At 34.3% G+C, this 23,569-nt stretch overlaps 2 protein-coding genes across 2 annotated transcripts; both read right to left on the reverse strand.

The window, feature by feature from the left end:
* Positions 1–1,952: 1,952 nt before the first annotated feature.
* LOC112516552 (sodium/calcium exchanger NCL-like) lies at positions 1,953–9,003 on the reverse strand. The gene is made up of 7 exons (XM_025123647.1): positions 8,571–9,003; positions 7,325–7,510; positions 5,941–6,122; positions 4,905–5,050; positions 4,410–4,686; positions 3,412–3,720; positions 1,953–2,479 (listed from the first exon to the last, which is right to left on the reverse strand). The coding sequence occupies exons 1-7, from the start codon at positions 8,968–8,970 to the stop codon at positions 2,231–2,233; spliced, it is 1,749 nt and encodes a 582-aa protein (XP_024979415.1). The 5' UTR covers positions 8,971–9,003; the 3' UTR covers positions 1,953–2,230.
* Positions 9,004–14,207: 5,204 nt separating this feature from the next.
* Positions 14,208–23,320, reverse strand: LOC112516857 (sodium/calcium exchanger NCL2-like). The gene is made up of 9 exons (XM_025124090.1): positions 22,722–23,320; positions 21,844–22,053; positions 21,557–21,741; positions 20,776–20,921; positions 19,013–19,283; positions 17,406–17,551; positions 16,468–16,714; positions 15,080–15,355; positions 14,208–14,452 (listed from the first exon to the last, which is right to left on the reverse strand). Exons 1-9 carry the CDS (start codon positions 23,116–23,118, stop codon positions 14,216–14,218), a joined length of 2,115 nt encoding a protein of 704 aa, XP_024979858.1. The 5' UTR covers positions 23,119–23,320; the 3' UTR covers positions 14,208–14,215.
* Between the last annotated feature and the right edge of the window lie 249 nt (positions 23,321–23,569).

A 23,569-nucleotide genomic window follows, 5' to 3' on the forward strand; every position in this document is an offset into this window, starting at 1 on the left:
TCACAATAAACTAAAATTTATCAGAATATGAACTTATAAAAAGAAGGTATCTTCATTGGTTGGACTTTTGTGAGATATAAAATCTTAAATTTGAGGGAATTATGTTTGCAACGCCCAAAATCCAAAACAGGGCATAACTTATTTTATTTTATTAAACTTCAATATCAACATTAATAAGCCACAAACACGAATCTACAGAAAAATAGATGATTTTTTAGAGCATTTTTAATCATTTTTCTAAAATAGAATTTTTTTCTTCTAAAATATTCCAACATATTTTCTATTTTATTCTTTAAAATAGAAAATTATGGAAAAACTCTAAATATAAAGAATTTTCTAGAACTTAATGTTGGAAGAGAGAAATGATTATTTTATTCAATTCCACAAATGAGATTGAGCTGTTATTATTTGGGCAAATCGCATGAAAAAATAATGTACTTTAACTAAATTCATATTTTGGGTAACATACTTTAAAAATCTTCATTTTGGTACATAAGATGTAAAATTTTAAACATTTAAATACCGGGGTAACCAGTTACCATGTTGATGTAACAAGTGATGTGGTATCCGATTAATGCTTCAGCAAATACTATTGAGTTGGATACCACATAACTACCTACATCAGCATTAATACAATAAAATCTATTTTTCATTTCATATCTCGTTTTTTTAAGTCAGATATCAAATTGAACATTTTTAAAAAAATCCAAATTATCACAATAAAAATTGTTTTTTACTAATGCAAAAAAAATCAATTTAATAGAAAAAAATTAATTGATGCAATAAAAAATAAATATTAAATATCACATTCAAGATTTTTACATCTAACCAATTGCATCAATTAATTTTTTTCTATTAAATTGATTTTTTTTTGCATTAGTAAAAAACAAATTTTATTGTGGTAGTTTGGATTTTTTTTAAAAATGTTCAATTTGATATCTGAATTAAAAAAAACGAAATTTGAAATGAAAAATAAATTTTATTGCATTAATTTTTGGAAAAAAACGAATTTTAGTTATTTTTTTATAATTATTTTGCAAGTTGGTTTCTCAAAATAGGAATCAGGTGCAATTTGGTTCTCCAAAATAGGAATCAGGTGCAAGTTGGTTCCCCAAAATGACGATTTTGAAAGTTGGTTCCCCAAAATAAGAATCGTTTGCAAGTTGGTTCCCCAAAATGACGATTTTGAAAGTTGGTTTCCTAAAATAGGAATTAGGTGATAGTTGGTTCCATTTTGATGCAATTTTCGCTTCTTTAAAATGACAAATTTTTGAAAGGTTATGTAAAATAAAAAAGTTTTTTACGACAAGTTCTATGTATTTTCAAAAAAAAAATATTGTTTTTATTTTTATCTAAGTTTGTAGACACATCTAGTGTTTGTTTATGTAAAGATAAACATAGGGGCCGTCTATCAAACGTTCATCAGGTAAACATTTACTATAAAGATCACCACTATCACTTATTTTATCGGATTACGTCCGGCCATCAAAACAAATTGTTACTAAGCAATTTTTTACCCGATAAGCACTCACCAGGTAAGAGTCTTCTCCCTTTTGATGTTCTCATCCAAGTCCAACATTCATATATATTTGTTTCATTTTAGAATATATAGGAACCCGTTAGTAAAATTCCTGACTCCATCTCTGCTTACCAAGTAAGATTCTTGGTTCTTGCTATGCCTATTACTGGTTAAGATTCTAGGTCTTTTCAATGCTCATATGAAAAGTATGACACCCGATAAGTATTTGGTAAATGGCCCTATAGATATTTTGTTTAGCTCTATGTTTTATCGTATTGTCTTATGTACAATAGTTTATAGAAAAAACGCATCTCTTAAAGGGTCTTTTCAACATTTGTTTTTAAGCTCCTCTAGATGCCTTATTTTCTAAACCATACTTTTAAGTGAAATATATTATGCGCATTTGTATTAATTTACTTGTAAAAGAGAAACAAACAGAAAATAGGATTATATTCCATAATGAAATCAGTAGAGAGAGATACATGAGAGCTAATTTGTGCACAAACTAGGAAAGATCTAGAATAATCTATGACAACAGATGTGTTAGAAGGGAGCTGATTCTATGTGTTGCAGCTCATACTCATATGGTGGATCGTGTGACTACTAGTATGATGATAACATCATTATCAGACATAATTTTGGCTAAAATTACTTGCTTATCAAAATAACTACAAATACCCGATCTGAGTCCGTATGACCCGATGGTTGCATCTATGACCAACCGAGAATATAGTCGAGAATGTATACGAGAATCAGGGAGAACGGGTAGAGTACGAATGCAATGAAAGATGTCCAAAGAGGGAACGTGGTTCTCAAACTAGCAAAAACACCCATCACAATGCAAACAATCACGATAACAAGCACTTCAGACGTAAAATCCCATGTCAATCCTCGCATGTAAACGAGTGCCAAGAACACTGATAGGCAAAGTAGATTATTCATCGTTGCCGCCCCATATAACTAAAACATAGACACAAATAACCATTAAGATTTATGACAAACGATCGTGTGAGAATAGGAGTTAAAGCTAGAAGCGTAAGAAGGGATCTGGATCCGTGATCACTTTTAATCTCACCCCACTCCATGAATTGCGCTTCTCATGGGAATTGATCCGGAGCATTTCATTAGTGTTGATCTTCAATTAGGATTGATCCACGGGTGGAGATCTCTTCTTACTCTTCTCACCGTAACTTCTATTCTCACCAAAACCCAACCCTAAAATTCATTTAGCTACGTCATAATGCACCATTTTTATTTTGTGGGTCTTATGGTCGGTCATACATGGTACACCAACAAAGAGAGAATATGTGGAATCCCATCAGATTAATCTTCAAAAGAGTCGTTGAGGAGATAAGAGAGATTCCAACATATATCAAGGAGAAATGGTCCAAGTCTAGCTGATGTAGGATTCTATCACGCCCCTTCTAGCGGATGCTAGATGGACACAAATTATCTCACAAAGTCAGACGAGTACAAATTGCCTCAAGAGTGTCGAGTTTATAGAGTGGTAGACTTTGGCTCTAATAACATATGAGAATATGTGGAACCCCATTTACATCTCTCTCCAAAAAAAACCGTTGAGGAGAGAAGGGAGAGTCCAAACATATATTGAGAAAAAATAGTCCAAGTCTAGCCAACGTGAGACTCTAATGGTCACGAAAGCTTGTAGAAGACGGTCGTTTTGATGGTTAAAAAGATGGTTTTTTCTTGTCCGAACAATTTATGTCCAAGTACAACTTAACTTTAATTAAATTCCTAGCAATTACTATGTGCAAATTGGGAACTACTTGCATGATGTGTTTTCAAATTTCGGTTTTGTGCAATTTACTATTTGTAAACGAATTTTGATCCTAAAACAATAAGCAAGAAAATAGAAGAAAGAGACGACGAACCTCTGAAAAAGTTAGAGAGGCGGATCTTTGCTTTTTGCGGGAAGCAAATATGATCGCTGACACAGATTCACTGGAGTTGGTTGCTAATGGCAACACGATGAACGAGATGAAGAAAGACGGGATACTTGTAGCAGCAGAGAAATCACCAACAGCATCTACCAGAGGATCAGCAAATATAGCAGCAATAATTGTGCCCAGTAACAAAAATAGCCCAGCCTTTATCGTGGTCCAACGAGGATCGTCTACAATATGCCCTTCATCATCATCACCACCTTCATCTCCCAAAAGGTAGTGTTCTCTCTTTGTTTCCTGCAAATGCATACTCTTGGTTTCAAAATGCTTTAACCTATAGAAACACCACAAATATATGTAATATATTCTTGGTAAGGATGCTTAGTTTCTGTTTTGGAACTCCGTTAAATTACTCTCCAAAAGAGCCGTTCAAGGAGAGAAGGGAGGTTCCAGCACATTGTGGAGAAATCATGGTCCAAGTCTAGCAACGTGGGACTCTTAACACCCCCCTCCTCCAACAGAGCCTAGATGGGCACAGATTGCTCCAAAGTGTCCAGAAGGGGCTAACGGGTGAGAGCTAGACAAGTATAGATTGCCCTTGATACCATGTGAGATTGTGTGAAACCCCATTAGATTACCCTCAACGATGTGGGATTCTAACACACCAGCCTCAAATGGAGGCTGACGGGAACAAATTGCTCCAAAGTGTCAAGATGGGGCTAGACGGGTGAGAGGGCTAGACGAGTATAAATTGCCCCAGTGTCGAGTCCTATAGTGGTAGACCTTTGCTCGAATACCATGTGAGAATATGTGGAACCCCATTAGATTACTATCCAAAAGAGCTGTTTGAAGAGAGAAGGGAGGTTCCAACATATATAAGGAGAAATGGTCAGTCTAGCCGATGTGGATCCAAATCCATCATTAAAAACTGGAAATATCATTGAGAGCATGCTTAATCATCATGAGTAATGACAATAGAAACATACCTCATAATAGTCATGAATATACTTCGTTGTGTCAGGACCGGCAACGGCAGAATCTGTTTTGGTACTTCTGGCTTCCTCAAGCCATTGCGAAATTCCAGTTACAAACTCTTCAAAGTCTATTTCATCGTCTCCGGATGTGTCAAAATCTCTTATGAGCTTAAGAACAGCATCATCTTCATTTAAGTTAATATCATTTAATTGCATCCCTACAACTAGTGCTTGTAGTTCGGAATGTGAAAGGTGTTGATCCCCATTTACGTCAACGGAGTTAAATAGCCTGCCACAGATTCCTGTAAACTGTTATTTACTTGGAATGATGTACCACAGAAGAAATAGTAGTACCCAATGGGTCATTGGCCCAACGGTATCTGGGTTACCGGTAGATATCAACCTTCTTGGAGGTCAAGGGTTCAATAGGTGAGGAGTAGGTGTGAGTTTTGCCAGATATAAATATTATATATATATATACATATATATAGTACTAATAGAACTCACTTGTACAGAACTTCACGATTAGGTCGGCCCTGATCATCCAAGAGTCCTCCAAATGCGTTCATTTTCATGTACCTAAGAATTCTAGACCTTACATGCTTATGCTTTGCAAAAGCAAGGCGTCTCTTCTGTATTTTAGGCTGATACACCTGCAAAGGATTCTCAAAGAAAGTCAACTAACCATGGAAAAGAGAGTTGATATCCAAATATAAATAGCCAGAATAGTCACATTTAGAAGAACTAAATTTCCTTGAGCAAAAAGCCAAAAGTCATTCATGTATGTTCAAAACTTTATATAATAAGCCAATTGCTTTTAGTTCTATACGTACAAATATAAATGTCCAAAATAGATAAGACGAGCATGCACATAATCCAGACAGAAAAAAGGGAAGGATGTATTTGAAATGGTACTAGGAAATAAGAAGAAGAATGGCACAAGGTTTGAGATCATCCCTTCATACCATAACGTCACCTCAACTAAACGTCATATATTCAATAATGATTCTGTCATCATTTTTTCTAAAACTTCACTTGGTTTTATATTTTGTTCCCAAGAGACGAGCTTCGGTGTAATGCCATGTTTGGCAACCATAAGCTAGCTCAACTGGAAAATAAAGTCTCGGCCTTGGGACTCTTCCCCATAGGTCTCAGGGCCCTAGGCTCTCCTGGTTGTTATCTTCAGGGTCCCATGGGATTAGTCAAGATGCATGCAAGATGCCCGAAAACCAACAATTAAAAAAAGTTCCCCTGGGTTTGCATTAACTTTTACATGTCTACTGTTGTTGTGATAGGCTTCATTACCAAGAAATAGATAACACCACCTGTCTTGAGTGTGATTTCTTTGATATATATGGCCATGCCCAAGGGCATACAGGCTGAAGTAGATTCTTCTATTTTTATCAATCAGAACCCCTTCCTATTATGAACTATAGCAATTCTATCTGCTAACATCATTGATATCACCAACTAAAGAGAACAATATAAGAACCTCTAGTCTTGACAAATAAAGAACCTGTGTAGTAGATTGATTGATATATACCTGATAAATGCAGTATGCAATTAGAAGTGATATGGACATTATAAGACCAATTAACACTGTCAAGTGTCTTCCAGAAGTTGAATGGAGGATTTGTGGGAATTGGACAACTAGAAAAGGGAGCACAGATGCAGCCATTATCATTGCAGAATAGCTTGTCCAAATATCAGTACTGACACCAGAGCCTGCAGTAGAACAGATGCAATGTTAGTGAATTCATGTACTTGTGCTAAACAGAAACTCATAATCACACTTCTAAACTTTCTCCAATTATTTTTATTATTCACTGGTGTGGCACCCTTCATCCCAAGGGGCCAACCCTCAATATATTCAGCTAAGAACGGAACTTTAAGACCTTTTCTTGCAAAATTTGACCACAACTTGCGAAAGTAGACAATTTAATTTGTGCATTTGCTACTAGATGAATCTCTACTGAGAATACAGGTACTCCAAATACTTTAACAAATACCAACTGATAATGACATATTTATAAATTGATGCTACAAACAATTGACAGCTTCATGTTTTCAAGCTCATATCGAACTCCATTCTTTTTCATCATATTGCCACAAGAAGCAGACTAGATAGAAAAAAGAACACAAAAAAAATCCTCGAATTACCAATAAATACACAAGTCTCACAAAAAAAGAGGCAAAATTGCAGTAAATGCTTGTGTTTATTAATCTCCCTGTCTTTCTTTTACAAGGCTGCAAGTGTGGAGGGTAAAAGTGACACAAGGCTGCAAGTGTGGAGGGTAAAAGTGACACAAGGCTGCAAGTGTGAAAGGTAAAAGTGACTGGCTACTGAGAACTGAGAGAGAGAAAAGGGATTTGATCCTGGAACATCCTGAAATACAAGGATATAAGTGAAGGAGCGGATGAAGTATCCAAATGGGCAGAACAGCATCCAGCTTGTGAGGCATATTGCCTTCAAGCATTCAGGTAATGATTCTTATCTTGGATAATTATTGAAACAAGTAACAATCTAGAATCATTGACAGAAAGAATCAAATGACCCTGTTGGTACATTCGAGCGATTAGACCTTAAGAAATACTGAGACCTGCATCTTTCAACATCCATGCCTAAAAAGTTGATTATCATCTTTCGTCTTTTCATTTCTCAGGTGTCAAAGATGGTAGAGGAGGTATTACTGTAACGTTACACAAACCAAAAATCCACTATCAAAGATAGAGCCCCCACCATTGCAGGGTCCAAGAATGGTCAATGTACAGAGTTATAAATGTGTGTGCACGTTTGTCTGTGCATTCAGAGAAAGTGCACAGAGATTACATCAATAACAGTTTCCCCTTCTTGAATGTTTTAATTGCCAGAGACAAGGAACAGAAATAAATTTGTGTACTTATGTGTGACAGGAGGTGGGACATACCTGACAAGTTGAATCTTTTCGTATCTTGGTTATCTAGAGCAATTGAGTTCTGTAAATCGCATTTGCCCACTATTATACAGGTCCCCCATATAACAGTTAAAAGCATGACTGTCGAACCAGCCAACAATCCCATGCCAACAGAAACTTGCTCTTGAGCCGTTTCAGGGCTTCCAGAAAGTCCAGATACTATAAGAGGTAGATCATACGAAACATTACAATCAACAATGAAGTATATGTCTAGCAGCATGGAAGATAACATGACAAAGAAACCAGCTCAACCGGCAAAAAAGGCTAGGCTTTGGCGCTCCTCCAAGAAGTCACCGGTTCGAATCTCCACACGTCCGCTAGAGATTTCTCTGACTGTTATCTTCACATGGATCAGTGGAGGTGAGCGCAAGCCGTTGGTTACACAAAAAAAACATGACAAAGACATGGGAATTTTTCCAGACTATTTGTTAAAAACTCTTAATTTTGTGAGAGTAGATAATTTAAAAATTAAGTATAAATCATTAATACATACAAATCCTTCAATTTCTATACTAACCTTACTTTTTTTTTTTTAAATGTTAACTGTACTATCCTTCCCAGATATAAGGTCAATCAACTAAATACACAACAAAATGGAGATTTTTGGAAAATTTATCTCATAATTAAATCATTTTCAAATAACAAAAAATCATAAAAAATAAATTTAAAACTATTAAATTTTCAGTTTACAATTAAATTATGTATTCTGCTCCATGCCATGCCTCCATATATTCATAAATAAAGCAAGACGAAATGTTATTTGAATATTATAAGATAAAGAAAAATAATCATATCAAACAGAATGAAATATATATAAAAAATGACATGCACAAATAACGAATTAAACAAGAAATATAAAGCAAAAGGAAAAAAGTGAATAACAAAACCCAACAAGGTTAAAAAAGCTAAATAATTAGTTGTCGATTAGGACAACAGAGTATCACGACCTTTTCAGAAACTTCTCAACTAACGGCTATGGCAGTTAATTCGTCAATTCACTAAAAAAAAAAAAAAAACATTAGTTTTTTTCGGTGCTTTTGATCTAACGCAATCTAACATAGTAAAATAATTGAATTATGTAAATGAATCAGCTAATTTGAGTATTGATCTGCAGGACTAATACAAATTAGACGCCTCCACTGTAATTCAGGAAACTCAGACGAAACAAAACCGAGAAGAATTCGAGAAGATTCGGCAATATAAGGTTTGCGTTTTGTACCGAGAATGAGCAAAGCGTCTGGAAGAGCACCGAGAATAGGAAGGAAGAGACCGCCAACGATGCCTGGACCTAAAATCTCCAACAACAGCTCACTTCCGGAGGACAGGTAAGTAGCGGCTAGGAACATGAGGTACCCGTAGACGAGGATGAGGAAGAGGCTGCCAAATACAGAGGTGGTACAAGGCATGAATCCATAGGTCTGCTCACAGAATCCTGATTCGTCCGTTGATGATGACAATGAGAGGAGCGGATTACGACTGAATACACCTCCGTAACCGCCATGAACACCGTCATACACGAGATTGGTGGATGAATTGGTGGTAGTGGTGATGAGACGGCCGGCGACAGCGACAGTGATAGACGTGAAGACGGTGATTAGGATAAGAAGATTGTGAGCCATGTCACTCGTAACGGTTTAGTGTGTGTTTTCGTGCTTTATACCGAACTTGATCCATGGTGTTGAGAACGTGTTGCAAGCGCGTAAAGATAGAAATTGATTTTGAGAAGACGATTGAAGAATCGTTTTTTTAAAGGAAATATATGGCCCACCAACTTCCACTTTATGGCCCACCAATTTGGCACATAGAATCTTTAAAATACGATAACTCCGAGCAATACGTAAAACATGTGGTAATTTTGGGATTACTTAGTTTACATAACGGGTTGATATCCAGATTAATAAAAAAAAGTAAACTATAAATTTGGTGTGGTGGTTTTAATTTTTACGGTTTCAAAGTTACAAGATAGTTACTATGGTTTGTAAAAACATCTGTAGTTGATCTATCTCTCTAATAGTCGTTAAAAAAATTCCATTAAATGAGGGGTATTTTTGTCATTTTATTATTTTTTTGTTCTTTTACCAAATTAAAATCAATTCTATGATTTTTGGTGTCTGTGACTTTTATTGGGTAAACGACAAAAAATCAATAATAGGTCGAAAATGCCGCTTATTTAATGAAATTTGTTAACGACGAGTATCTCCAATGGAGCTTCTTATAAGGACCTACTTTTTGTTCCATGTCACTTTCAAATCATCAAATTTACTCATAGAAAAGTCTTGCAAGGTAGTTTTTATAAGAACTTTTTGCAGGTCTAATTTCTTCAACATCAATAAATGTCAGATATTTAATTTAAAACATATAAAAATACTTGCAAATTGTCACTCCACACCAACTTCAAGGTAAGAAATAAGGTTCTTGTATAAGAACTCAAGTAGGTTGAGATTTTTATAAGAACTTTCCACAGTGTTGGTTCTTGTAAGAAGTTACACTTTTTATATATAAATTTTTTGCATTGAAGATGTTTTTGCTAGGAAGGACTAAATTTGAACATTTTACAAATCATAATGATTATCTTATAATCTTAAAAGTGTAAAAGATCAAAAGTGTCTGGAGGTCTCAGCTTCGAATCCAAAGAGGAATAAAAATCCCCTTGTGGCCAAGGAGGTTCAAATGCGGTGACTCCAGGCTAATAATGGCCAAAAACCGGTCCCGGGATAGAACAGTGATGCTCATAATCAGTCCCAGTCCTGTTGAAAATACTAAGACCCGGTTGAGGGTACTTGTAACCAGTCCCAGGTCGGACCCAAACCGGTCCTATTATTAAAAAAACATGTTCTTTTTATATTCTTCTTAAAAAAATTTGATAAATTTTAAAAAATACTTAATGTTATTCTAGTACACTTTAAAATATCTAATTAGGTCAATCAAATACATCTTATTGTAGTTTTATAATTGATTTTCAAACAAATACACCTAAAATTACGTTTTATAATTGGTTTTCATTCAATTACACTTAAAAATATGTTTTATTGTAAATTTGTAATTTGATTTTCAATCAAATACATTTAGAAAACTAAAAATATATTTTTTGAAAAAATTGGGCCGTTCTTGGGCCGGGCCAGTGCGGACCTTGTTTTTGGATGAAAACCATAACCGAACCTTAACCGGCAATACCAAACTGGTCCCAATCGGTCTCAGGCCGGGCTAGTCCTAAGTCGGTCCCGGTCCCGGTCATCCGTTGGTCCCGGGTTGGGCCCATTTGGCCATCTCTATAATCCGGACTATCCACAAAACGAGTGGTCGTCTTAAGATTAATCGACTCGTATAACAAGTTAGATATCCAGGTTAATAGAATAAGTGTAAAAGATAAAAGAATTGTTATTTTGAACAAAACTAGAGAGACCAATTTGTAGTTGACCCTAAAAAGATATAAAGTCAACATTAATATATATATATATATATATATATATATATATATATATATATATCAACTTGTAGAAGACGCATGTGTGGCCTGCCATTGAAGTTGTGCCCGCCATGTAGACAAGATAAGAAGGATACCAACTCTCAACGCCCTCGCCGGATGTTGATATTTCAAAAGAAATGTTTTTATTCTTAAAAATAAAATTCAATATTCAAAATATCATTTTCATATTATATATATATATATATATATATATATATATATTGAAGTTGTTTCGTTTATAAAACCAACAATTAATACAAATTATATAAATTTATCTTAACTGTTCATCTAGTATAATAAAAATTCGATTAATTAATATCTCGATTGTCTCCTAATATAAAATGTTGATCATAATAAATGAACTCTGGCAATCTTACATAAATACATGATATATAAATTCTCGACAATTTTATAAATATTTTAATTAATTGGTTTGTATGGTTTGCACTAATAGTTGAGTTTGTAAATGAAACCACCTATATATATATAATTTCTCAACACATTCTTACTAATTTGCCCCCATTTATTATATATTTAGTAACCTATTAGCCATGAACCAATATAGAATCCTATTGGACCATTTTGGTTTGTATAGTTAACACAAAAAACAAGGTTAACAAAAGACGACAGCCATATATATATATATATATATATATATATAAACATAGATGTATCATGTATGTTCATCTACAAATTTGATAAATCGTACAAACTTACAAACTAATACTCAGTTTTATTTTACATATGTAAAAACACACATGATTGGTCTTGTGTGGAAAAAATAGTGTTGAACGTTTCACATATGAAACAACATTTTATAAACACTGCATTTTCACACGTGTAGAAATAATACTTAAAACCGGTTTATAAATTTGTATGAATTATTAAGCTGATAAAAAAGTGAGACATCTTAATTCTTCAGAAACTACATATATATGACCATGTTTTAAGACCTTGACATCATCGTCATTAGATTTTCTGTTTGATTTAAGTTCTCGAGTGTAAAACTACAGATGTCTTTATCGAATCCGCATGTTACAGATGTTGAGTTGGTTTTGAATGTTAATACTCAGATCAACTTGTATACATTTGAATGTATGCAATTATTGAGGCAGATTAATTTACATTATTCAGATATTCCACTGACGTCTCTAGGTCGTACCGAATATATCAGTGTAGGTGGGGAGGAGAGTTGGTTTGAACATGCATTATTGCATTATTTTTTATGCTACGTATTAATTTAATTCGGTAGTTGTTATTGTTTAAACCATACATTTGTGATTAGATAAATCAAAAAGTATCTAAATAATGTTGAATATTGAATGTTTTATGAAACATCAACTACACGATGCGATGCAAGACTGAATGACTGATCTTTTAATTTAGTTTCAGTCAGCGACATACCCGTGTTTTTTACTGAGTGGATGTACGTTTAACGTGATGTAAAGTCGTGGGTTGATTTTGTGGACAAGTCAATGCCGTTGGACTTGAGGGAAAAGTCAGTTGTGTCGATTTGGGAAATAAAATTAAATATAGACCTTTTGAGCAAGACAGAAGAGTACGTCTTATGCGTGACATGGATGTGTTTTAGCCAAATTCCATAGTTTGCAGGTTTTTTGGTTGATTTTGAGAGAAGTTAAAATATGGAGTAAATTGCCGGATTTGGTCCCTAAGGTATGTTAATTATTATAGATTGGGACATTTATCTTCATTTATTACAAAAGAGACCTCCATGTAGGCTTTTTTTTGGATTTGGCCCCTGAGGCAAAATGTTTTTTTATGGATTTGATCATTCACACTAACGGCCGTCCAACTTATTCGTTAACTATAAGGGTAAATTCGTCTTTTTGTTTTTTTTTTCTTTTTTTTTTTACCATTTTTTTCATATCACATGGACCAAATATATAATTTACCATTAGCTAACCTCTATTAGCAAACCTCCATCAACAAATCAAACCTAAATCTAAACCCTAAGATGACGATGTAAATCCAAATAAATCGAGTCTTTGGGGTTTGATGACTAGAGGGAGGAGAAGATGGCATAAAGACCATCATCGATCAAATACATCGACGACCATTTGGAACTCCATAGTGGACGAAACCCATTGACCAAGAAGCCTTCGGCTCAATTCGTTTCAAATGCAACTCACCATATTTGTACAACCAATGCAACCCAATAAATTGAGATGTTTATGGAAATGATGAGTGTTCATTTATTATGATTTGAATATTTATGGAATATGACTAAGGTTCATTCATTATGATCAATACTTTTTATTATGAAATCACATATTCATCAAATTAAATGGACGATTGAGATTGAGTTGTATTGGTTATACAAATGTATTAAATGGACGGTTGAGATTGAGTTGTATTGGTTATACAAATATAAAAGATTGTATAATAACCAACCTCTATATATCTATATATATCAATCATGTGGTTGGAATTATTATCATCATCATTAATTAATTAGATGTATTATTTAATTTCCGTTTTAATTTAGAATTAAAGTCAAATGTTATAGAGAGTTTGTTTCAAATACAACCCGTCGCATTGGTACAACCAATGCAACTCAATAAATTGAGATATTTATGAAAATGATGAGAGTTCATTTATTATGATTTGAATATTTATGAAAAATGAATATGGCTTATTAATTATGATCAATACTTTATATTAGAAAACAATCAAAATTTCTATAAAATCACATATTAATCAAATGAAATTGACGATTGAGATTGAGTTGTATTGTTTGCACAAATGACAAGGGTTGTATAATAACCAACCTCTCTCTCTCTCTCTCTCTCTCTCTCTATATATATATATATATATATATATATATATAGTTGTGAGTTGTGAAGGACTTTTGTAGCATGTTTCTTGCAAGCTACGTACCTCCATCACCATTCTTAAGGGTTGACAATTACGTTCTCATATATAAACTTCATCAATTAAGCACAGTGGCTTCTTTTATAATTAAGTACATTATTACCCTATAACCTCGATTCACATGTGCATCTTCAAATCCATTTTTTAATGATTCACATATGAATCTTTCTTTAACCTTTCATTCTTTCTTATGATATTCAGCTTTCTTATTTAAATCAACTCCGTATGAACCCGATTCTCTCTCTAAGTGTATATATATATATATATATTCAGTTCGTTTGAGATCAAACTGGTTTAGATCGATTTGGTTTTCAGTCGTATTATGTGTTTATTTTTTGGGTTTTATCCGGTTCAATTCGGTTCTAACCCGATGCAACTAGTGGCTTGTGATGCCCATAGAACTGTAAAACCGAGCCAAGACCATATTGAACCGAGTCGGAACAAATATAATTGGTCAAGTACTTGGTTTTAACTATAACAACAAGTGAATTATACGTATTTTAGCGTTAAAATTTATTAAAAACAATAACGAAGATCAACGACAACGGATAGAGTAGGTACGCTATGAACGATGTCCAAATCGGGTACTTCAATCTAAAGCTAGCTGCTGCACCCATGATGCTACAAACTATCAACACGACCGACACTTCAGCGGAGAAATCCCATGTCAAGCCTCGAAAATATATGACCGCCAAGAGAACGGAAAATCCAAGAACGTTATTCATAAACACTCCGTCGTATAACTGCATATAATATACGTACATAACATTTATATCGCTTATATATCGTAGAGTTTCACCCGAAAATGCATTGCCAATACTGCCACGCTCAGCGGAAGCTCAAAACAAACTAAACATACTCGGTATATATATCCCACCAGAGCACTACAATAAAATCGGGTTTATAGGACGCTCCCAATTTCTAAGCGTACTTAGTTTATAGGACCAAAAAAATAAAGTGTCCTATCTAAAGGCGTTGTATTAAGTTTATATGACGTCGTAATAAGTTTTTTAGGACACTTTTAATATAAAGCGGCTCATTAGCAACTTTACATGACACTATTTGAAAAACTATCATATAAAAACAAGTGTTCTATAAAAAATTGAGTTTATAGGACACTTTCTCAAAAGTGTCCTGTAAAGTTGCTAATTACGCTTTGTATTAAAAATGTCCTAAAAAACTTGTTAAAATGCCCAAAAGCGTCATATAAGCTTATTATAACGCTTTATATTTTGGTCCTATAAATTAAGTCCAATAAAACGGTCTATTGGGACGCTTAGAGATCGGGGACGTCCTACAAACCCAATTTTGTTGTAGTGCACCATCATTCAATAGTATTAATAAAAGAGGAGAATTGGCAAAGAACAAACCTCGGAGAATGTCAAGGAAATCGTTCGTTCGTTCCTTTGATTTACAGTTTGTATGGCTGAAATTGCTGCTCGAGCATTCGTGGCCACGGGAACAAGGATAAACGATACGAAGAACGATGGTAGGTTTGCAGCGACGGAGATGTTTTGAACACTATGTATCAGCGGTTCAGCTAGAAGTGCTAACATGGCTATGCCAAGAATCAGCAGCATTAGAGCCTTTGTCCATGCCCAGCCAGATCTGTCTACACCATCATCTGTCCATAGTTCCCATGGTTTCTGTGTGCATTTTGAATCTTTGGGTCAGATCTAAGTTTTTTTTAGGACACACTACAACAAAATCGGTTTATAGGACGCTCTCAATTTCTAAGCGTCCTAATAGACCTCTTTATATGACTTTGTTTATAGAACCAAAAAATAAAATGTCATATCTAAAGGCGTTGTAATAAGTTTATATGACGTTTTTTGACGTCTTAATAAGTTTCTTAGGACACTTTTAATATAAAGCGTCTCATTAGCAATTTTATAGGACACTTGTTTTATAGGACAATTTTTCAAATAGTGTCCTATAAAGTTGCTAATGAGACATTTTATATTAAAAGTGTCCTAAAAAACTTATTACGACGAAAAAGTCATATAAACTTATTACAACGCCTTTAGATAAGACACTTTATTTTTTGGTCCTATAAACAAAGTCATATAAAGAGGTCTATTAGGACCCTTAGAGATTGGGGGCGTCCTATAAACCAGATTTTGTTGTAGTGTGTCATAATAAAATACTTTATAGAACTTAGGTGTATAGGATCAACTATAAAACATCTAATCTAAAAGCGTTAATAGGTTTATAGGATGCTTTTAAGCATTTTAACAAGTTTTTTAGTACGTTTTAAGATAAAGTGTCATATTAGCTATTTTGTAGGACCCTTTTGATAAATGTCCTATAAACCCATCTTTTTTATAGGACAATTTTTCAAATAACATCGTATAAAATAGTTAATACAACACTTTATTTTAAAAGCGTCTTAAAAAACTTGTTAAAGCGCCTAAAAGCGTCTTATAACATATTGTAACACTTTTAGATATGACACATTTTGGTTTGGTCCTATAAACTTAAATCCTATAAAGAATTTTTTAGGACGCTTCTACATTTTTAGGCGTCCTATAAAATCAATTTTTTCGCCTTAAAACAAAATCGGATTTATAGGACGCCACAAATATCTGAGTGTCTTAACAGACTACTTTTTAGGACTTAGGTTTATAGGACCAATTCGATTCCAAGTATGGGTCGGATTCCTAAAAGAGTCATTTTTGTTGTAGTGAACGTGTTTGTTATAAAGACTAATGTAGCAATTGTGTCGAAGAAACAAAAGCTTCGGTATGACTTTACGTACTTGGGATGCATCAGGCGACATGGGAACGATTTCGTCATTAGATGTGTTGAGCCGATTCTTAAATCCATTTATGAACTCGTGTTCATCGATTTGTTGATCTCCACTTGTGTCGAGATCTTGCATTAGTTGAGCCGTTGCTTCATCTACGTCCTCCGGTGTCCTCTCGGAGTAGACTTCCATGATCAACCTCTTCAATTCAGATTGCGATATAAAATTATCGTGATCAAGATCAATTCTTTCAAACAACCTGAAATTGCCCACAAAATCAGCAAGATAACATTGGTTCATTTTATGTAATTGGGTTCACAAGAGAACATGGAGTTGATAGTTAAGCTATATCAAGGGGGCCACGCCCCCGTAGTCCAAAAGGCAGCGCCCCTAGCGAAACCGGAGTTTATGAAGAGAAGTGCTTGGGGAAAATGAGTTTCTTGATGTTCTAAGTGACATTCAGAAGCCTCTAAGTTCCCATTCACACGTCTTGCCAGTTTGTTAGAAGCTTAATGAACTTAATAGAACTCACAACTTATCAAGTCAGCTATACATGACCATTTGACAATGACTTAATTATATAGAAAATGACTTATTCAATAAGCTTCTAAGGGGGAACTTTATGCAGAAAGCCAATTTTTTTTTTCCAAACCCACCCCTCCCAATTAAAAACATGTTCCTTCCATCTATGAAAAAACTTCACCGAACAAAAACCTTTATAATCCATATAGATTAACCCACACAGTGACACAGACAACCAGGACTTAATGGAAAACCAACCAAACAGCCCCGAGTCTTGTTCAAAAGAGTCTGATTTTGATTTTAAAGGGCTTCTGATCCGTGTGCAATTTTCGAGATTCCTCCAACAGGATATACGCAAACTTTACCTCTTATACGAATACTGTTTCAGCCATCAAAATTAAGACGAAAAGCCAAAACTAGTTTCTCACCTTTTCATTGCTGAAATATCCGGTGTTCCATCTTCATTGTAGAACTTCTCTAACGAAAAGCTTTCGACATGTCGAATAATTTTGGATACCATAATCTTCATCATCTCTTGTTCTTTCTTTTTGGTCTGAACCCATGGATGGATAATCTGAAAATAGATTTACTTGGCCAATTTTAGAATCTATGCGAAATTTCTAGTTTCACTATAACAAAATCGGGTTTATAGAACGCCAAAAATCTCTAATGGCCCGTTTCATTTGAGGGATTTGGAATCTTTAGTGTGTTCGGTTTGTCAGATTTGGAATAGAATTGAATTTCATTCTTTATAAAAACAAATTATAAAAAATGTATCAAACTAATAAAATTACATTTTTTTAATTATTGTGAAAAATGTTTTTAACATATTTTAAAACATTATTACAGAGATGTGAAATATCAAACACCTTCTAAGGATTTTAAAATCCTATGTTTATGGGATTTTCAATCCAGGAAATCCTTCAAACCGAACAGTGATTAGAATGGAATTCAATTCCAAATCCCTCCAAATCCAATCCAATCCAATCTTGCAAATCAAACGGGACCTAAGGTCCTAATAAGATACTTTATAGGACTAAACAAATATGCATCATACCAAAGGGCCTTTGGCCTAGGGGTATCGTACTCTTTGAGCTCCTAGGAGGTCAAGGGTTCAAACCTCAGCAAATGTGAGAAGGGTGTGTGAGTTTATGTGTTGCATTTTCCGTATATAAATATTATATACTTCAAAAAAAAAATATGCATCATATATAAAGGCGTTGCAATAAGTTTATAACACGCTTTTGAGCGTATTGACAAATTTTTTAGGACAACTCTAAACTAAAACATCCTGTTAATTTGTTTATATGATATTATTTGAAAAAAATGTTCTATAAAAATAAGCGTCTTAAAAGAATAGATTTATATGGAACACTTCTCAAAAGTGTCTTAAAAAAACTATTTTAGGCACTTTATTTCATAAATGTCCTAAAAACCATTTAGACGCCCAAAAGCATCCAATAAGCTTATTGCAATCACTACAACAAAATCGGGTTTATAGGACAGTCACAATTTCTAAGCGTCCTAATAGACTTTTTTATAAGACTTAGTTTATAGGACCAAAAAATAAAGCGTCATATTTAAAGGTGTTGTAATAAGTTTATATGACATTTTTTAACGTTGTAATAGGTTTTTTAGGACACTTTTAATATAAAGTGTCTCTTTAACAACTTTATAGGACACTATTTGAAAAACTGTCTTATAAAAACAAATGTCCTTTAAAAAAATGAGTTTATAGGACACTTTCTCAAAAAGTGTCATATAAAGTTGCTAATGCGACATTTTGTATAAAAATGTCCTAAAAAACTTGTTAAGACGCCCAAAAGCGTCATATAAACTTATTACAACACCTTTAGATATGATGCTTTATATTTTGGTCCTATAAAGCGGTCTATTGGGACGCTTAGAGATTGAGGGTGCCCTATAAACCCAATTTTAATTGTTTGGTTCCATAAAAATCATGTAAGCAATCTATTATGATGCTTAGATATGTGTAGCGTCCTATAAACCTGTTTCTGTTGTTGTGTTTAAATACCTTATACAAGTCGTTCCACGACCTAACCGAGCGGAATGAACGTTTATTCGTTGCATTCATCTTTGTTTCGTCAAGCCATTTTGTGAATCCATCGATAAATTCATCCAAATTCACTTTGCTATCAGCATCGGTATCGAATTCTTTCATTATTTCTTCCACTCTTTTCTCCTTGTTCCAAGTTAATCGCCTGAACTTGACATCCTCGAGAGCCGCTTTTAGTTCGGAAAAAGATATGTAACTATCGGCATCTTGATCAATCATCATAAATAGACTGCAATTAAACGTTTGCTTTTATAACAATAAATTGATTATATATGATGCCTAAAATGTTGAACCGTCTGATATAAATACTTTATAGGACTTAAGTTTATAGGAACAAACCAAAAACGTCCTATGTAATAATGTTACAATAGGTTTATCAGGCACTTTTAGCCGTTTTAACAAGTTTTCAAAACGTTCTTAAATTAACGTATTAACTATTTTATGCGACACTATCTGAAAAAGTATCCTACAGACACAAGTGCTTCTCAGAAGTGTCCTATAAAGTAGTTAATATGACACTTTATTTTATAAGCCTCCTACATGTTAAAACGCCTAGAAACATTCTATAAACCTATTGGAATCACTACAACAAAATCGGGTTTATAATAGACCTCTTTATAGGACTTAGTTTATAGGACCAAAAAATAAAGGGTCATATATCTAAAGGCGTTGTAATAAGTTTATATGACCTTTTTTTGACGTGGTAATAAGTTTTTAGGACACTTTGAATATAAAGCGTCCAATTAGCAACTTTATAGAACATTATTTGAAAAATTGTCCTATAAAAACAAGTGTTCTATAAAAAATTGAGTTATATAGGACACTTTCTGAAAAGTGTCCTATAAAGTTGCTAATGCAACGTTTTGTATTAAAAAATGTCCTAAAAAACTTGTTAAGACACCCAAAAGCGTCATATAAGCTTATTACAATGTCTTTAGTAGGACGCTTTATATTTTGGTCCTATAAATTAAGTCCTGTAAAAAGGTCTGTTGGGACGCTTAGAGATTGGGGGCGTCCTATAAACGCAACTTTGTTGTAGTGAATGCTTTTAGATAAGATGTTTTATAGTTTAATCCTATAAACCTAAGTTCTATAAAGTATTCTTTAAGGTTTAGGGTCAGGGTTTAATGGCCATAGTTTAGACAGTCCAGGCGTCCTACAAAACCAATTTTGTGGCAGACACTACAGTAAAATTGGGTTTATAGGACGCCCCAATCTCTAAGCATCCCAATAGACTGCTTTATAGGACTTAATTTATAGGACCAAAATATAAAACGTCTTATCTAAAGGTGTTGTAATAAGTTTATATGACGTTTTTGGGCGTTTTAACAAGTTTTTTTTAGGACAGTTTTAATACAAAGTGTCGTGTTAGCAACTTTATAGGACACTTTTCAGAAAGTGTCCTATAAACTCAATTTTTTTATAAAACACTTGTTTTTATAGGACAATTTTTCAAATACTGTGCTATAAAGTTGATAATGGGACACTTTATATTAAAAGTGTCCTAAAAAACTTATTACGACGTCAAAAAACGTCAAATAAACTTATTACAACACCTTTAGATAGGACATTTTTTTTGTCCTATAAGCTAAGTACTATAAAGAGATCTATTAGGACACTTAGAATTTGGGAGCGTCCTATAAACCCGATTTTGTTGTAGAGAGGGAAAGAAACAATAAACTAGAAATGGAGCAAAGATACGAGAAGTAACAAGAATGAACCGTTTTATAGCAGATAGGTTTGGTAAACCATCATCGGTGAGTACTTTTTCCGCTGTGTGCTCTTGCAAATGTTTTAGTATGTCGACAACTAAATGCTCGTGTTTCACGTATGATAATCTTCGCTTTTGGATTGAAGGCTCAAACACCTACACGGGAAAGTTTTAAGCAAACATGAAAACAAATTTAAACGAATATGGTAGTATAAACCAAACAAATCCAGTATTAACCCTACCCAGAGTTGGGGTCTAAGAGGGTGGAATGTACGCAAACCTCTACCCCAGAGAGTTGAGCCACTATTTCCAAGAAGACCCTTGGCATGTGCAAAGTGTGCGAAAAGACACTTTTTTCAAATAGTGCCTTATAAAATGGCTAATAAGACACTTCGTTTCAAAAGTGTCATAAAAAGCTTTTTATGATGCCCAGAAACATGTTTGGTCCTAAAAGGGCTAATAGGACACTTTGTTTCAAAAGGGTTCTAAAAAGCTTTTTATGACGTCCAAAAACGTCATATAAATCTATTACAACACTTTTAGATAGGACACACAAGCGTTTGGTCCTGTGAAATGACTAATAGGACACTTTGTTTCAAAAGTGTCCTAAAAAGCTTTTTATGACGTCTAAAAACGCCGTATAAACCTATTACAACATTTTTTAGATAGAACACACAAGTGTTTGATCTTATAAACTTAAGTCTTATAAAGTAGTTCATTTCCTACATTTTTGGTGTCCTTTAAACCCGATTTTGTTGTAGTGTCTTAACTTGATCTAATGTTATCGATACCTGGTAAATGAAGTATATGATCAAGAACATAACCGTAACACACAGAGCGATCACGATGATATATCCCTCAAACAAATACGCGAGACCAAATATTTCTGGGATTAGTAGGAATATGAACGGAATAACAGAAAGAACCATAATTTTGGCCGCGAAACTTGTCTCGTGATCCGTAGTTACGCCGGAATCTGTAAACAAGCAAACACATGCCATCTAGTAAAGAATGTGAAATCGTGGCAAAGCCAAATTAAATCGATCAACGGAATTAAGTGAGGAAGATTGGAGCTGACCGCTGAAAAACGAAAACAGTTTTTGGTATCGGTTTTGGGTAGGAATCACTGAAGGGGTTGAACCAGATTCTGAGGGAAATTTTCGACTGCCGATGATGACACAAGTTCCCCACAGTAAAGTGAGAAGGAGTGTTGCTGATCCGGCTAGCAAGCCGACTCCGGTTAGGACATACTCTTGAGCTACATCCTTAGTGTTCGAAAGTCCCGATACTGTAAAAAGACAAAGAACATTATAATTAAGGACAAGACGAAAAAGACTGCTAGACGTGAATTTTATGCGACGACACCTAATATGGAGCCCACATCAGCTAGACATGGACCTCTCTCTCTCTCTCTCTATATATATATATACATATAAACCAATTTTAAACATGTGTGAAAAATGTTTTATACCATGATGTTTTATGTGAAACGTTCAAAACTGTTTTTCCACACACAAGACACGCCTAAACGTTTCACATATAAAAGAACATTGTATAAACACGGCATTTTCACACATGTTGTTTCATATGTGAAACAACACATTAAAACTGGGTCGTAAGTTTGTATGATTTATTGAGTTTGTAAATAATTATGCGTCTATATATATATACACACACAAACGACAGCGGATCCGGGAATTTTGAAAGTGATTTATCACATCTTTATTCTTTAACACTGGTTTAAGTAAGGTGAATTTTGAAAGGTAATATTTCTTTGAAGGGTTGATCGGGGGCAGATGACCCCACCGTCTACAGCGTGGGTCCGCCCCTCTATATAGGAACCTCCCCTCTTATTAGGGTTGTTTTAGATAGAATATAAAAGGGTTTCACATATCCTAACAATAAGAAACTAAGATGCAGTTTCAACTGATATCAGAAGAATTAATGGGGGCATACCGAGAAGTATAAATGACTCTGGAAGGAAACCGAGGACCTGGAAAGCACTTGCACCGAAGATGCCGGGACCAAGAATCTGAAAAATCCTTTTACCTCCGGAAGCAACGTACGATTCTCCGTGATATAACAAGTACTCATAAATCAGAATAAGGAAAAGATGGCCTAAAAGATTCTCTGAGCACGGTAGAAAACCGTACATTTGCTCACAACGTTCTTCACGAAGATCAAATCCTTGGAAATGCAAGAACGACGACCCCATTCCCTTCTCTCGAGTTGGATCATCATCGGTGCCATCTGAAATCAACTCAGAACGTAAAACCCGACCTGTAACCTTCACAGTTAACGCGATAAGAAGAAACAAAGCAAAGTATACATATGTTTTCGCGAACTTAACCATCTTTAATGATGGTTTTGGTAACGTTAAACACAGTTAGATATATAGAAAAGGCGATAATTAGTGGAGAAAAGATCGTGGAAAAGCTTAAGAAATTGAGGAAGACTTGTCATTTTGGAATGCTTCCGGGTCGACTCGATGTCGTTTACGGGTTCGATATCTTTTCGTAGCCTCGGAACGGGTGGCAGAGAATTGAACAAGAAGATTCAAGTCATGAAAATGATATTTTTGGTGCCTACTTCAATTGGATTCAATTATTGTATGATAGTTGTTGAATATTCAATGTACTGTTAACTGTTCCTATGTGACAATCTGATTTCACTTGTCAGATATAAAAATACTAGAAGGGTGATCGTATAATATAATGGGATATATCTCAATTTTAATGTTTCATTTTATTATTTATGTATGTCGATATAATACGGTTTTTAGTGGTTTTGAGAAAACAATAATG

Source organism: Cynara cardunculus, assembly GCF_001531365.2.
Source record: "Cynara cardunculus var. scolymus isolate 2C chromosome LG 8, CcrdV1, whole genome shotgun sequence".
NCBI classification, from domain to species: domain Eukaryota; kingdom Viridiplantae; phylum Streptophyta; class Magnoliopsida; order Asterales; family Asteraceae; genus Cynara; species Cynara cardunculus.